The following is a 13296-nucleotide window of genomic DNA, read 5'->3' as shown; positions in this document are numbered from 1 at the left end:
TTCCCTTCTCCACCAGGCCTGAGATCTAGATTTAACAACGCACAACGGTGCTCACAGACAGCAGGAAGGCACGACTCTCTTCATGCCTTGCCTGCATGTCATGTGACCACCACATTGCGTGCACAATGCCACTCAGCCTCATATACGCCACCAGCTTAGACAAGAGAGCGTTGTACATCTACTGTGGTTCTCACATGATATATATGCATGCTACGTATATTGGATGGGAGTCAAGTCTTCCTGCTGTTGTCAGCTGTATATGTTAAATCTGTTTTGCAACCTGCACGCAATTAAAGGTGGTGGTGGGTTTTCTCGTCGTTTGGAGTTGGGCCTCAAAGCTGTCACAACAGAAGTGATGGCTGTTAGCTCAAGTCGATCGCTAGCGATGAGGGAGCACTGTGGAATTAGTTATTATAATTGTGATGGCATTTAATTACCCTGGAAAGCCTCAATTACTTCTCGAGAGAGTTGTTGTTGGTAATAGTTGCTCAATTCCATTAATGGAGCAGTGGCAAAGTGGTTTAGCACAATCGTATGATACCGGCCACCTGAGTTCGTTTCCAGGCGATGGTTAAAACGAGTGACAGATATCTGAACCTGGCCTTCCCGAGGCCAACTCGGCCTTAAATGACTACCGGTTACAGTGTGAAACATCACCACTGGGGCGGACAAAGGCAGCTGCCATGGTACTTGTCCACACTGTCGCCTCGAGCGCCATGCCGGCCTCTATAGGTGCTCGCAAACAGCACCAGGCAGGTAGCTCAGCGGGAGAGCGAGCAGCTCAAAATCGGAAGGTGGCATGTTCAAATTATCGGTGGGAGTTGACTCAGCCCATCATCTTTCCAGAGTTTGTAAAACGAGTATCACTTTGCAAGGGAGTCAACAGTGGTCATATGGAGATACTCACCCCTTTGAAGGAATATGGAATTTCCACCTTTGGCTCAGGGCTGTAAACGGGAGATGAGCACTGCCTTAAAGCTCTTTTGAGTAACAAATTGCTGTCACTTAACAACACTTACCCCCAAAAATCCTGCGAAAGGCCACACGGGGGATCTGTGTTGTGTGTGTGTGTTTGTCTTTGTGTGGGGAGCGGTCGTGTAGCGGTTAGCACGCTGCACAATGAACCTAGCGACCCGAGTTTGATTCTCACTATTAACACCAGTGACGATTAGCTGATTATCTGAACCGATCCTGGCCTCTCCGAGGTCGACTCAACCTCAAATGCGTACCTGGTGCGGTATGTAAAATGATCACCACTGGGGAGACAAAGGCGGTCGGGCGTGGTGCTGGTCACCCACCCCCGCGTGTGCCGAGCCTGCCTTCATAAATTCTCGCTATAACAACACTTACCCTTACAGTATGTTAAGGCTACACGGGGGATCTTTGTCTTTTGTGTGTAGCCTGTCCCCGTCGCGGAGAGAGCAGAAACGAGAGCAGTACCGCCAAGTCCGTGCTCACGTCAAGCAGGAGGATGGTCGACCCCAGGCTTACGGCTGGAGCCTGCCCAATAAGTACAGACAGGTGCAGTCGCCCCCCTCCACTCATGAACTCCGCGTTTCTCCGACCCGCCACCCAGATGTTGGTTTCTGTGTCGTATAAGTTTGTGTCGAACTAGGACACCCGTAACTAACAGAGAGGGTCCTTTGCCTATAAACATCTGGCAGTTACCAGCGTTGGCTCAAGCAAGCCTTGACTGCTGATGATACACTGTGCAGAGTTTGCTTGTGTTGAACCCAATGCTGATGAAATTACGCACTCCCAAAAGACTGCGACTGATGAGATTTGTAAAAAAAAAAAAACTTTGGTTTGTGATTTGAATGGTCAGATATGGGAAGGAGGTGTGTTATTGTCTGCTTGGTTATTTTTGCATCTGGATTTATCCCCATTTCTGATGTTGTGGGTCTTTTTCGACACTCCATAAATGATATTTCGTATCATAATGCAAATTATTTAGCAATCCCAATTCCACCGGATCTCACTATGCTGTACAGATCCAAGGGGGGTGTATATATATATGTATATATATAGATATATTTTATGTATATATATATTTTAGAGAGTCTGCCATTACACCTCCAGTCAAATATGGAAACAAAATATTTAAAAACTTCTCATTGAGTATTCTTTTGAAAAAGTAAAAAAAAAGCAATAAAATAAAAATCGAACTTATATATGCTTTACTTTCTTTAGATTTCTAGAGTGGGTGGTGTTAATGGTGGTGGTGTGCGACAGAAGAGCAGTGCATCTCAGCTGGACGAGGAAAAGGTGAAGCAGCTCCCGGTGCCTGTGTATTGCCGGCCTCTTCACGAGCAGGAGCCCAACATGAAGGTGAACAACACGGTCGCGTCGGGAGGCCGCGTCGCGAAGCCCCGTCGCTGGGCCCCGTCGCGAGGCCCCGTCGCGAGGCCCCGTCGCGAGGCCCCGTCGCGAGGCCCTGTCGCGAGGCCCCGTCGCGAGGCCCCGTCGCGAGGCCCCGTCACACTCTTACGTCATACAGTGGCCTTGAGAGTTTGTCTTTATCCTTCGAGGTTTAACGGAGCGCGACCTCAGTTAAAAGATCACAAGTTCAGATCCCAGCCAGCGTTGATTGATTCTCACGTCTTTCTGGAGTCAAATAAAATTACCACTACCTTGGTGGGAAGTAAACAATGATCGTCCCATAGAGAGACTGATCCCTGCCACAGAAATTTGGAATTATCAATCTATCTCAGGGCAGCCAGAAATTGTATATTTATAGTTTATATGTCATTTAATTGTTTAGAAAGTTCTAGTACATAGGCACTGTTTGAAATGTAGGCTTTGCGACCAATATTATAATTCATAATTTATATTTTTTGCGCCAGATCATGTTAATAAAATGTGTGTCATACACCCTCCTCCACCCAACACAGCCAATTAATAAAGTTGTCATGTATGTATATATGTATGTTGAACTTCTTTTGGGCCATATGTAGCAAATTGTGCTAATTGGAGGTGCGGGGAAGGGCAACAAACTAAACACAAAAGGCAGTTCTAAAGAAATAAGTTTTCAATCTAGATTATTTAAAAGTGCATAGCTCCCAGCGGCTTCCTAATATCGGGAGGAAGTGCGTTCCAGACGGCCGCAGAAGTGCGTCTGAAAAGCGCGCAATGCGGTGACCGTCTAAACACGTGATGAACCAACGTCTCAATTTGTGACTGCTTCAGCAGCACCGCCCCGTGCGCCGGAGAGCGATCTACAGCCACCGTCGCGAGTGCGCTCACTGGCAGCTGCAACCGGCGTCATCGTGCAGTTCTCACGACTCGCTGATCTTGTTGGTCGCAACGGCCAGCGAAACGTCCCCTGCTCAATTGTTAAATGTTGTTGATAGCTCTCCAACACAGCGGTGTGATTAAGCAGCAAGAAACTGGCACGTTGGTCACGTGGGAACTTGATTCTGTGGCCGTGTCGAGTGGAAGCGGAGGGTGTGCAACACATTTCAGTCGTGTCATCTGACCCCAAATATCAAATATGAATCATCGCCTCCATTGCTTACGTAATTCTAATTGTTTGACTTGATAATTAAAGAGGATACGTTTTGGATCTTCTTCTCATTTCGTGTGGCTGATGTAGAGCAATAACTGTATTTCACTTTCAGGTGGTCAAGACGGATAACCGTGTCAGGAGCAGTACAGTGTATCGCTGTGATGTCCTCTTTGTATTTGTGGATCGGGCCTAGCGTCATTATACGTTGGATTGACCACAGTCGCACACTGGAGAGTTTTTAATTTTCCATTTGTGCATCAGGTATCCGCATATGCCGCCACGGTTTGTGCGGATGCGGTTTAGAGTAGACCATGAGCTGAGTTGTGGATGAGAAATATCAACAATTGACGCCACATAGTTGACGATGATTGGACGAGGACATTGGTGAAATCGCGGTGGCTGATTACACACTGCTGACAGCGACTGTAAGATTGTGGTCGCTGCTGCTTGGCGATAATTGCCGGCGGGACGATGCTCGACAACGACGACGGCGGCAGTGGTGGCGGCTGTGACGCTGACGGCGACGGGTGTTTGTGTTTTCTCACCAGCTGTGGTGCGCGGCGGGAGTGAACCTGTCGGGCGGCCGCACCCGCGACGGCGGCTCCATCGTGGGCGCCAGCGTCTTCTACAGCCACGCGGCGGAGGCAGCGAGCGGCGAGCTGGTCGAGAGCTCCCCGCCGGCCTCGCCGAGCAGCAGCCTCGAGCTCCTGGACCAGGAGCTGCAGGTTGGGAGCCTGTCCCTGAGCTTCAACGGGGGGGGGGATGTTTTGTCGATGTTTGATCGGTCACCGTAGATCCCAGTTGATGTGTAGGAATCTCACGCAGCGAGGCCGTACGTTGCAGACTTTCCAATGTCGAGAGCTTGTCACTAGCCGACCAGAGTAGCCGTGGAGTTCCCTGGACCAGGAGCTGCAGGTTCGAGCCCATCTCTGAGATTCACAGAGGAATGTTAAGTCGATGTTCAGTTGGTTACCGTATATCTTGATACAGGGAAAAAAAGGTACCATAGATATAACTGCTTAACCCAAGCGATTAATACTTTAACACTGGCATTGCCTTTGGTACTGTTCGTCTTTTGGCAATATCTGGTCTAACCGGTGAGACAAAGCCATACAGAAGGCTGTCTGGTGTAGGCCAAATCAGTTTCAAAGACAGTGCATATATTATCAGAGCATGTTTTTGCTGCAAGTGTTTGTGGTTAACGCAGACTTGATGCCTTGCACTAGGTATTTATTTGGTGTTCTAACATTTTAACACATATTCTTAGGTTTTTTCGGTAAAGTCACGTAGGTAAAAAATTTAAATTTTTTACCTACGTGACTTTACCGAAATAACCTAAGAATATGAATCCTTGCAGTCACGAAAGCTTCAAATCTAGAATTTTAACACCTCCTGTTTTATTTCCAGAAAGGGTAAAGCAAAGACTTATGTTTCATCATACTTATATCCCAGTTGAGCAATAGGAATCGTACACAGCGAGGCCGCATGTACCAGACTTCCCAATAAGCAGTGATATAGCAACATTGAGAAACGAAATGTTGCTATGTGACATTTCCGTCAAATAAAGGACACTTTTCCACAAGAGATGATGGCCAGTGGTTGAGATCACTGGTGGGGAGGCAGCCATGAGAAGGAAGAAACATCGTAGCGTTTGTTCACCATGGAGATGGAGCGATGCAGTCGGCTCATGCGAAGGTGGTAGATGAACTGTCAGTACCATGAGAGCTGACAACGGCTTGGGGGAGGGCTTCATCTGGCAGCAGATTGATCATGGCCGATGACGACGACAATGGCAGCTTTAAATTTCGATTTAAAGCTTTCGTGACTGCAGGGATTCATCTTCTTGGTTCTTTCGGTAAAGTCACGTAGAAGGGAAATAATAAAATAATAAAAATGAAACATAATAAAATAATTCTCACGACGTTTCGGCCACAACGCAAGCAGCCGTCCTCAGGTTGTTCTTCACCTGAGGACGGCTGCTTGCGTTGTGGCCGAAACGTCGTGAGAATTATTTTATTATGTTTTATTTTTATTATTTCCCTTCGACGTGACTTTACCGAAAGAACCAAGAAAATGCAAGCTTTGTGTACGTGTGCATACGCGCGCAGGGCAAAAAGAGTCGCGGTACGAATGCGAGACCTCTCCTTCGCAGAAGCATCAGCGGGAGCTGCGGCAGGCGGACGAGCTCTCGAGCCTCGTGTGGGTGTGCACGAGCACGTCCAACACGAGCCACGTGCTCGTCCGCGACGCCAACCAGCCCGACCGCATCCTCGAGCAGTTCGCCGTGTGCAGCTCGCACGTCCTGTGCATCGCCAGCGTGCCCGGTACGCGCGGCCAACCGACGACGCTGGTCGCTTCCATCCTTTTATGTTTTTTATGCCCCCCGCCACTTGCACATGCGAGTCGCAGCACAGGTCGGGAAGCACGGGTGGGGTTGCTTTTCCACTGCACGAGCCGTGCCATGTTGCACGCAATGCGCGATCTAAGCACGCGTGCAGGTGATGCCGCGCCGCCGCTGTGTTAAGAGGCTTCCCGCACCTCCGATTAGCAAGGTTGGCTACGTCAGTACGTATGTATACGTACAAGTAGTTATGTATACACACGTACTTATACGTATACATACATACATACTTACTGAACAACATCGGGCGCATTGCACGCTGTCATCAGCCTCGCCCCGAACGCGGCTATGCCCTGAGCCAGATTACGATGTCTTGTGAGGCCAGTGAAGCATGGCTAGGTTCTGTGCTCGACGCGATAAAATATCAGTGGAAAAACAACCCTTGTGCCCTGCTGGCCCCAGTCCTGGCACGGCTCGGATGTGCAAGTGTCTCAGCTGTGCCGTGGTTCTTGTTACTGTCACGCTGCCCGCCGTGTCTCGCTCATCACCGCACTGCGCTTTGCCATCTCCGCCTTGCGCCCAGTACTTATCACCACCGCCTTGCGCTGTGTGTCATCACTTGGGGCACCGCAGCATACACTGGGTTTCATCTCTGGGAGCGGATATAATTAGGTTGAAACTTCGAATGCAAACATTTAACAAAAGTACATTTACAAAAAATTGGAAGCTAATTGCTCATTTGATTGTATTTATGGATTTCGGTGTTAAGAAATTCGAGCAATTATTAGGGACAACCATAACTAAAAACAGCATCACGTCTCAGGCCACTTGAGCTTACTGTATTTCACCAACTCAAATACCGGGGAGACGAGGAAAAATCGGGCATACGCATGGATCATGTTACGCTTTCCTCCATGCGTTTGCCGTCAGAAGTATTTAATTTGTCATCGATGCCGCCGTCCACTGATGGATATTCATAACTCGTAGCCATTTCGGTCGCGCAGAACAAGAGCTCCGACGCGGGACGCTGCGTGCCTGCTCATGCCCATCTCACTTCTCCTAGCCTACCACCCATGGGGGCAGTCATCAGGTCTTTTCGTTCCGAATTATGTTTCCACGTTTTGAGCACCCCTCTTGGTTGATGCGGCAGTTATAGTCGCGTAACTCCCTAATAGCAACGCAGCTTCATGCTCTAGCGTCATTCAAATTGGATCACCTTAACGAGAATTATCAAGCCCCCCCCCCCCCATTACAGACGGACGGACAGCCAGGGGACAGAGCAAATGCGTAAATGTTTTCACCCGACCCGCTTCAACTCTGCGAGACTTCGCCTAAAGACAATCTGCGTTTTCAAAACCAACTCGCAGGCGCCCGAGAGACAGACTACCCCGCTGGGGAAGAGATCCAGGTGGACGCGAGCCTGAGCCCGCGGGCTCCTTGCGGCGGCGCTGCCGCTATCCCTAGCGCCACCGCCGGCGACGTCGCGGACGGGCCGGCGGCGCTGGGGGGCCTCGTGCTCGTCGACTGCACCACGACCTGCGCCGGCGGCGAACCGTCCGGCCGCCTCTCGTCAGGCGCCAGTAGTCCCACCCCGCAGCTCAGGCCAGGTTTGTGCGTGTGGTCGTTTTTCTTTTTGGGTAGGCGCTTCGTCGTCGTCGTCGTAGGTTGAGAGATTCGCCAACCGTGGGGTAGCGGTTGGCGCCTGCTGGGGATCCAGGAGGTCGGCTCCCCGTCTCCTGGTGCGGCATTTGGAACGACGGGTTGAAAGTTCCTTCAATCCCTCCCCGCTCCCCCGCGCCGCCTCTGTCCCACCCGGCTGTGTGGTAGCCTGCGTGTGGTGGGGTAAGCGGTGGGTGGTCTCACTCTTCCGGCCAGCGTGGAAGAGTCGGCCAATGTGTGCCCTCTAGAACCCCCTCCGGTGAAGAGGGCCCTTACATGACAGTCGGTGCATCGGATACCAAATCATCGAGAATGCGTCCAATCTCATCAGGCCAGATTGCGCGGTGATGCGTTGGCGCCTTTGGCCACGTACGGTGCGAAAGAAGTTGAACGTACAAACATACATTTGTGTTTATTCCACGTGCATGATTTTCGTGTTAGATGTACATTCCCGCGATCTTGGCCTCTCCCATTCCAGTGCTCAGCCACAGCTGCCATCCCTCCCCCCTTCCCCCATTATCGTATCTGTCGCCCCCGTCGCCGCTCTCGCGAGCATCCGCCACTGCGTACGATGCGAGAGAGCGTCTCGTTTTTTAGCGGGAGGAAGCCACCCCCTTCTGGGGGAGAACGAGCAGGAGGAGGAGGAGGAACCCTCGACGGAGGAGGCCACGGAGGCCCTCGAGAGCCCTGGGGAGGGAGGCCCCGGAGGGAGGGGGCCGTGCGTCGAACGGGAAGCACTCCGCCGCTCCGGCCGCCTTCACCGAGCACGTCTTCACCGACCCCCTGCATGAGAAGCCTCAGCTCGAGCCCAGGTGACGCGTGTGGGTTCCGGGGCCCTTGCGTAGGGAAGGTTTGATTAAATTTTTGTAGCGCGTTGAACATTAAAGGCCAGATTCACATCTTAACCAGGCGGTGGTGGCTATGAGCACGTGGCCTGTAATCGAGCGCTGTGGAGGCAGCAGCGAGGGTTCGTGGATCACCGCACAGATGTTGTGAAACTCCCTTTCCATGGGTGTCGAGGAGGGTCCACACCCTGACTCGCCGGGAGAAGGCAGAACAGCGAGTGCAGGGGGGATAGAGTGTTGCCCCCTCGCACACGCGGGCTTTCTCTTGGTGCTCCGCTTTCATCCCAAATGTATAATTAACAGAACTCCTCATTCATTGTATGAAAACATCTTGTGGTGCCCACTCCCACCCCGCCAAACAGGCCGCTCCCCCGCTGCTTTCGGAGCCCACGATGTTATCATTATTATCAACTGCGTCTGTGAATCTGGCATCTTCATGCTTTTGCTTTGATGCAGGGCAGCAGGGTTTATTGTCAGCCTCCGTTCTATGAACCTGTTCTCACGCGCAGATGTTAGTGTGTCGATGGTTTGTCGTCGTGACAGCATAGCGCACGCGTGTCCGTGAAGCGGTTGGCATCCCGGCGGTGTCACGGCGGTTCGCGCGTTATAGCAGTCGGGCGTTCATGAACATCGTGTCGCGCTCGTGGTCGTTGCGTCCCCAGGGACCCGGACGTGGTGCGGGACGGCGTGTCCATGCGGGCCGTCGACATGGACCTCATGCACGAGGAGGCGGGCAAGATGAGCAGCATCCTTCCCACCATGTGGCTGGGCGCGCAGAATGGATTGTGCGTGTGCCACGTCACGCACGCACGCGTACACGCACTCGCGGGGTCGCGTGGGGTCGTGTGTGTGTGTGCGGTTCCTTCGTGTAGTACAATAAAAGCGGACCGCGATGGAATCACCGATCTTGCTGATAGCTAATCAACTGAAGGGGGCGTGTCACACGACTACGCGATCCAAGTATCGCTTGGCAATGGAATAGATTGCCAATGAATCGACATTTTCAAGGTGGCTGCTGGATCAACTGTGAGCGACTGCTTGCTGGATCGACTGAGCGGAATCAATACAATTAACCTCGATTCACCATCCACAGTAGCCATATTTGGGCAAAGACACGCCCCTTCCGGTAACACCATGCCTACTTCCCTCCATATATGGGCAAATCTCTGATCGGTGATTTCGTGGTGTGTCCGATTTTATCGTATTACAGCGCAGCAGTTCAAGTCCTTCCTCATTGCCCGTGACGATGTCCTGCCGCCAACGTACGCACTCGCCTTATGTCGGTTAACTGGAAGATGAAACAAGACGTGGACCGATTTGACCGTTCGAGAGATTCGATGAATTGTCAGGATTTTCGGGGGAGGGGGGTCACGATATATGGGACTGGGTTTGCGTCAAAGTAAAACACGCTTTTAAGAGATGAACGGTAGTTGTGATATTAAATAACTCTGCTTCCATTCTATTACCTCCACGTAAACAAATATATTGAGTCAATCGACCTTCTGTCTTTCCGGATCAGATTTCCACAGCCGAAGGTGATTGACTTGTTCCCAGGAATGCTGGCAAAGTCGGGGCTCACTCAGATGCCGTGCAATGGTTTTGCCGGACAGAAATTTGCGCGGAATGGGAAATTTGGAGAGAGTTGTGCACCCGGCTCTTTGCCGTTGTGACGTTCCGCGCGCACCTCCGAAGCGACTCTCCCCTTTGTGTTGCAGCCTGTACGTGCACTCCTCCGTGGCTCAGTGGAGGAAGTGTCTGCACTCCATCAAGCTGAAAGACTCCGTGCTGTGCATCGTGTAAGAATGCTTGCTATCGGTCCTCATGTCTCCCTTTTAATAAAAATAATGATGACATTTATAACTCGCCAAATTTTGCGTACAAGTCAACAACTCGGAGGCGCGGAGCCAAGCTCGAGGCTGCTGGAAAGGCTGACCACACAGATAGTATTTTTTATGTTTCTTGAAAGTCAGAGTGCATTTGACGTTGCAGATGTGCAAAGGCATTAGAGCGTTCCACACCGAGGGGATGACAGCAGAGAGCCGACTTGAGGCTGTGACAGTTCGAGACCTTTTGTGTTACAAGGTCGTGTTGCTTTCAGACAGTGGCTTTTCCAATGTCAATATCTATGGGGCTGCTGGGAGGCATGTAAAGGATGGTTGTGAACGACTGCTGCTGGAGTCCTGCATCCGGTCGAGTAATTAAGTACATGTGACCCACCAAGCGGGTCGGAACCGATGTTGTTTTCATATGCTGGTCAGGCCACGTTCATCGCGTCAACGTCCACGTAACGTCCGCGTCACGGTGGTTAATGTGTCCGACCTGCGCCCGAACGGCAAGCTGTATTAACGACTTGGCTCCGACCAGTTGTGTGCGTGACCCGTGGGGACCCGACGCGATGCTGGCCTCGAGCTGGAACCACAGACTCTTCCATGGCACTTGAACGAAACTATTTTTCTTGAAACAATTGAGTGTATGAAAGGTTACCCACATTTTACATGAAGAATTCTGTGTTTAGTTTATTGTTGGTTTACACTGCTCGGTCAATGCCGTATTTGTAATATAAATATACATTTTTGAGAGCTTAAAAGCCTCGAGCACTAAATGTGAATTCACAACAACGCCAAAAATACATTAAAGCAACTGAGTTGTTGTTGAGGTGGCTGCTACTATTTCAGGCCAGGGTGTCAATAAAAAAAAAGTACAATTTGCGGCATGGAAAACACTTTTCGCTTCTAGAAGCCTACGGCTTGCTCCCATGAGTCCAAATCCCTTGACGGTGTTTCCGCATTGTTTTCCAGGCACATCAAAGGCAGGGTCCTGGTCGCCCTGGCGGATGGGACGATGGCTATTTTCCACCGAGCAGAAGGTGCCTCCTTCCTACACAGTTCCTCGTTCTCGTTCTCTTCATTCGTAGAGGGAAACCTCACAGAGACACCGCAGTTCTGCTTTTTGTGCCCGTCTCTCCCAGTGCGGTCGATGAATCCCTTGAGTTATTTTGTACGTGTGGGGGGGGGGGCGGGGACTGAAGAACCTGAATACAAGTTTAGTTTTCAAGGGGTAAACTGAAACTTTAGATCGGTGTTCTTCACTAATTTTCAGAGGAGGGCCACTTTGGCCGATAAGACATCATCAGTGTGAGGGCCGCCACACGTTTTAAAATCATTGGGGTCTGACAGCACGATGGGGTGTTTTCACATTTGTGTATTATGGGGGGCCGCACTTCAGGGGCCGCCAGTGGCCTGTGGGCCTTGCAGTGAAGAACACTTAAATTGATCGTCATCCTCATCACAATCAGCCATGATAAATCATGGTCTTGTGACTCAACAATCCATTTAGCTCCTGCACACAAGCTGAATTTCATCGCTCCCATCTCTGCACTCAACATCCTCCCGGGCGCGTTCCCTCCATTTGGCTGCCGCTCCACCGTTAAACTCGACCAGTGGCTGTCTTTCTCTCGAGTGACGTGTCCTACCCCAGCCCCCACTTGCTTTTCAGAACTGTGTCAAGGTGACGTCTCTCACCTGCACGTGTTCTCCTATCCCTGTGTTTCCCTTCCTGCCTTGCAATATTTTTTCCAAGCATGCACCTCTTCACGCTACTTTATGCGCTGTTCAACTTTGGTTTAATTTTCTTTGTCACTGTCCATGATCTTTAAGTTGTGGCTGATATAAAAACTTTTTTGTTCAGCACATTGGCACGTTGTCGCAGACAGGAGCAGAAGTGTAATGGCTAGCGCTGTGAGCTACGAACCCGGTGATCCGGGTTTGATTCTCACTGCCAACACATGTGACGATTATCTAATTATCTGAACTGATCCTGGCCTCCCCTAGTAAACGTCGCCACTGGGGAGACAGGCGGTTGGGCGTGGTGCCGTTCCGGCCTTCATAGGTGCTGCTCGCAAACAGCACTTGCCCCCAACAGTCTGTTAAGGTGGCATGGGGGGGGGGTCTTTGTCTCTTTTTCACCAGACGGCCAGTGGGACCTGAGCAACTACCACCTGCTGGACCTGGGGCGGCCCCACTTCTCTATCCGCTGCATGGCGGTGGTGCACGACACTGTGTGGTGCGGATACCGCAACAAGATCCACATAATCCAGCCCAAGACGCTGCGCATCGAGGTTAGAGCGCGGTCCTCTCGGGGTGGCGGGGGGGGTGATATTCTTAGTCGGCGCGCAACTCTGTAGTAGTTCGATCGCATTCTCTCGTTTCTCTCGTGAGGGTTGTTTGCTCTGACGGACATGATCGTAGCTTCTGATTCTACAGCGTGTGAAGTACAATCTCTGTCTGACCGTACAGAAGTGCCTACACGGTATGGCACCCCCGCCAAATGTCGGAGCTATGCGTGCCTGTCTCCAATGATTGGAAACGACGACACCTCAGGTTTGCTGCTCGTGGTGATGTCGTCGTTGTTACACGAACCCCGCCTAGAGACGCCTGGTGACCGCGCTTTTGAGAATGTGGGAATATCGCTACCCGAATTTTCCATCCGGCCAACTCAAGCACTTCAAGAGAGACTGCAATGCGCATTCGAGATGCTATTTGTTTGATTTAGCGTTTCCTAAATGACTATTTACGTTACATTACATTACTGCGTTCTTCCTGGACACTGTGTTTGGTCTGCAATCGCTTCTTTACTCGGTGATTAAACTCGAACGCACCTTTGCTGTGGCACTTTGAGATGTGCCACGTGAGAATTGCGGTTTAAAGAATGCAAGACCACAACAACAATGATGATGACGACGCATCGATTCTCGCGATCCGTGCGTCGTATTTTGGGTTGGACAAATCGGTTATTTTTTCCTCGTGTGTGTCGCACGTTATTGGGGCACGTCACACGTGCGGCCACGAGAGACGTGCTTCGGTCATCGGAGTTGTAAAATATATTTGTGTATATTCCAGAATAGAATTGTGTCACCGATACCATCACTTTGGGTACATCGGGTTTGC

The 13296-nt window shown here is 50.9% G+C and overlaps 1 protein-coding gene across 1 annotated transcript in view; it reads left to right on the top strand.

The window, feature by feature from the left end:
- The window catches only part of LOC144730372 (C-Jun-amino-terminal kinase-interacting protein 4-like), a 90040-nt gene that overhangs the window by 62930 nt on the left and 13814 nt on the right, over nucleotides 1-13296 (top strand). The window contains 11 exon segments of the mRNA XM_078611145.1: nucleotides 1401-1521; nucleotides 2191-2328; nucleotides 4054-4230; nucleotides 5658-5829; nucleotides 7214-7453; nucleotides 8103-8206; nucleotides 8208-8317; nucleotides 9013-9135; nucleotides 10066-10146; nucleotides 11149-11216; nucleotides 12319-12467. Coding sequence (XP_078467271.1) covers nucleotides 1401-1521; nucleotides 2191-2328; nucleotides 4054-4230; nucleotides 5658-5829; nucleotides 7214-7453; nucleotides 8103-8206; nucleotides 8208-8317; nucleotides 9013-9135; nucleotides 10066-10146; nucleotides 11149-11216; nucleotides 12319-12467 — 1483 coding nt within the window.

Source organism: Lampetra planeri, chromosome 35 (genome assembly GCF_965212315.1).
Source record: "Lampetra planeri chromosome 35, kcLamPlan1.2.h2, whole genome shotgun sequence".
Taxonomy (NCBI): domain Eukaryota; kingdom Metazoa; phylum Chordata; class Hyperoartia; order Petromyzontiformes; family Petromyzontidae; genus Lampetra; species Lampetra planeri.
Note: the sequence above shows the minus strand (reverse complement) of the source record. Positions and strands in the feature narration are given on the sequence as shown.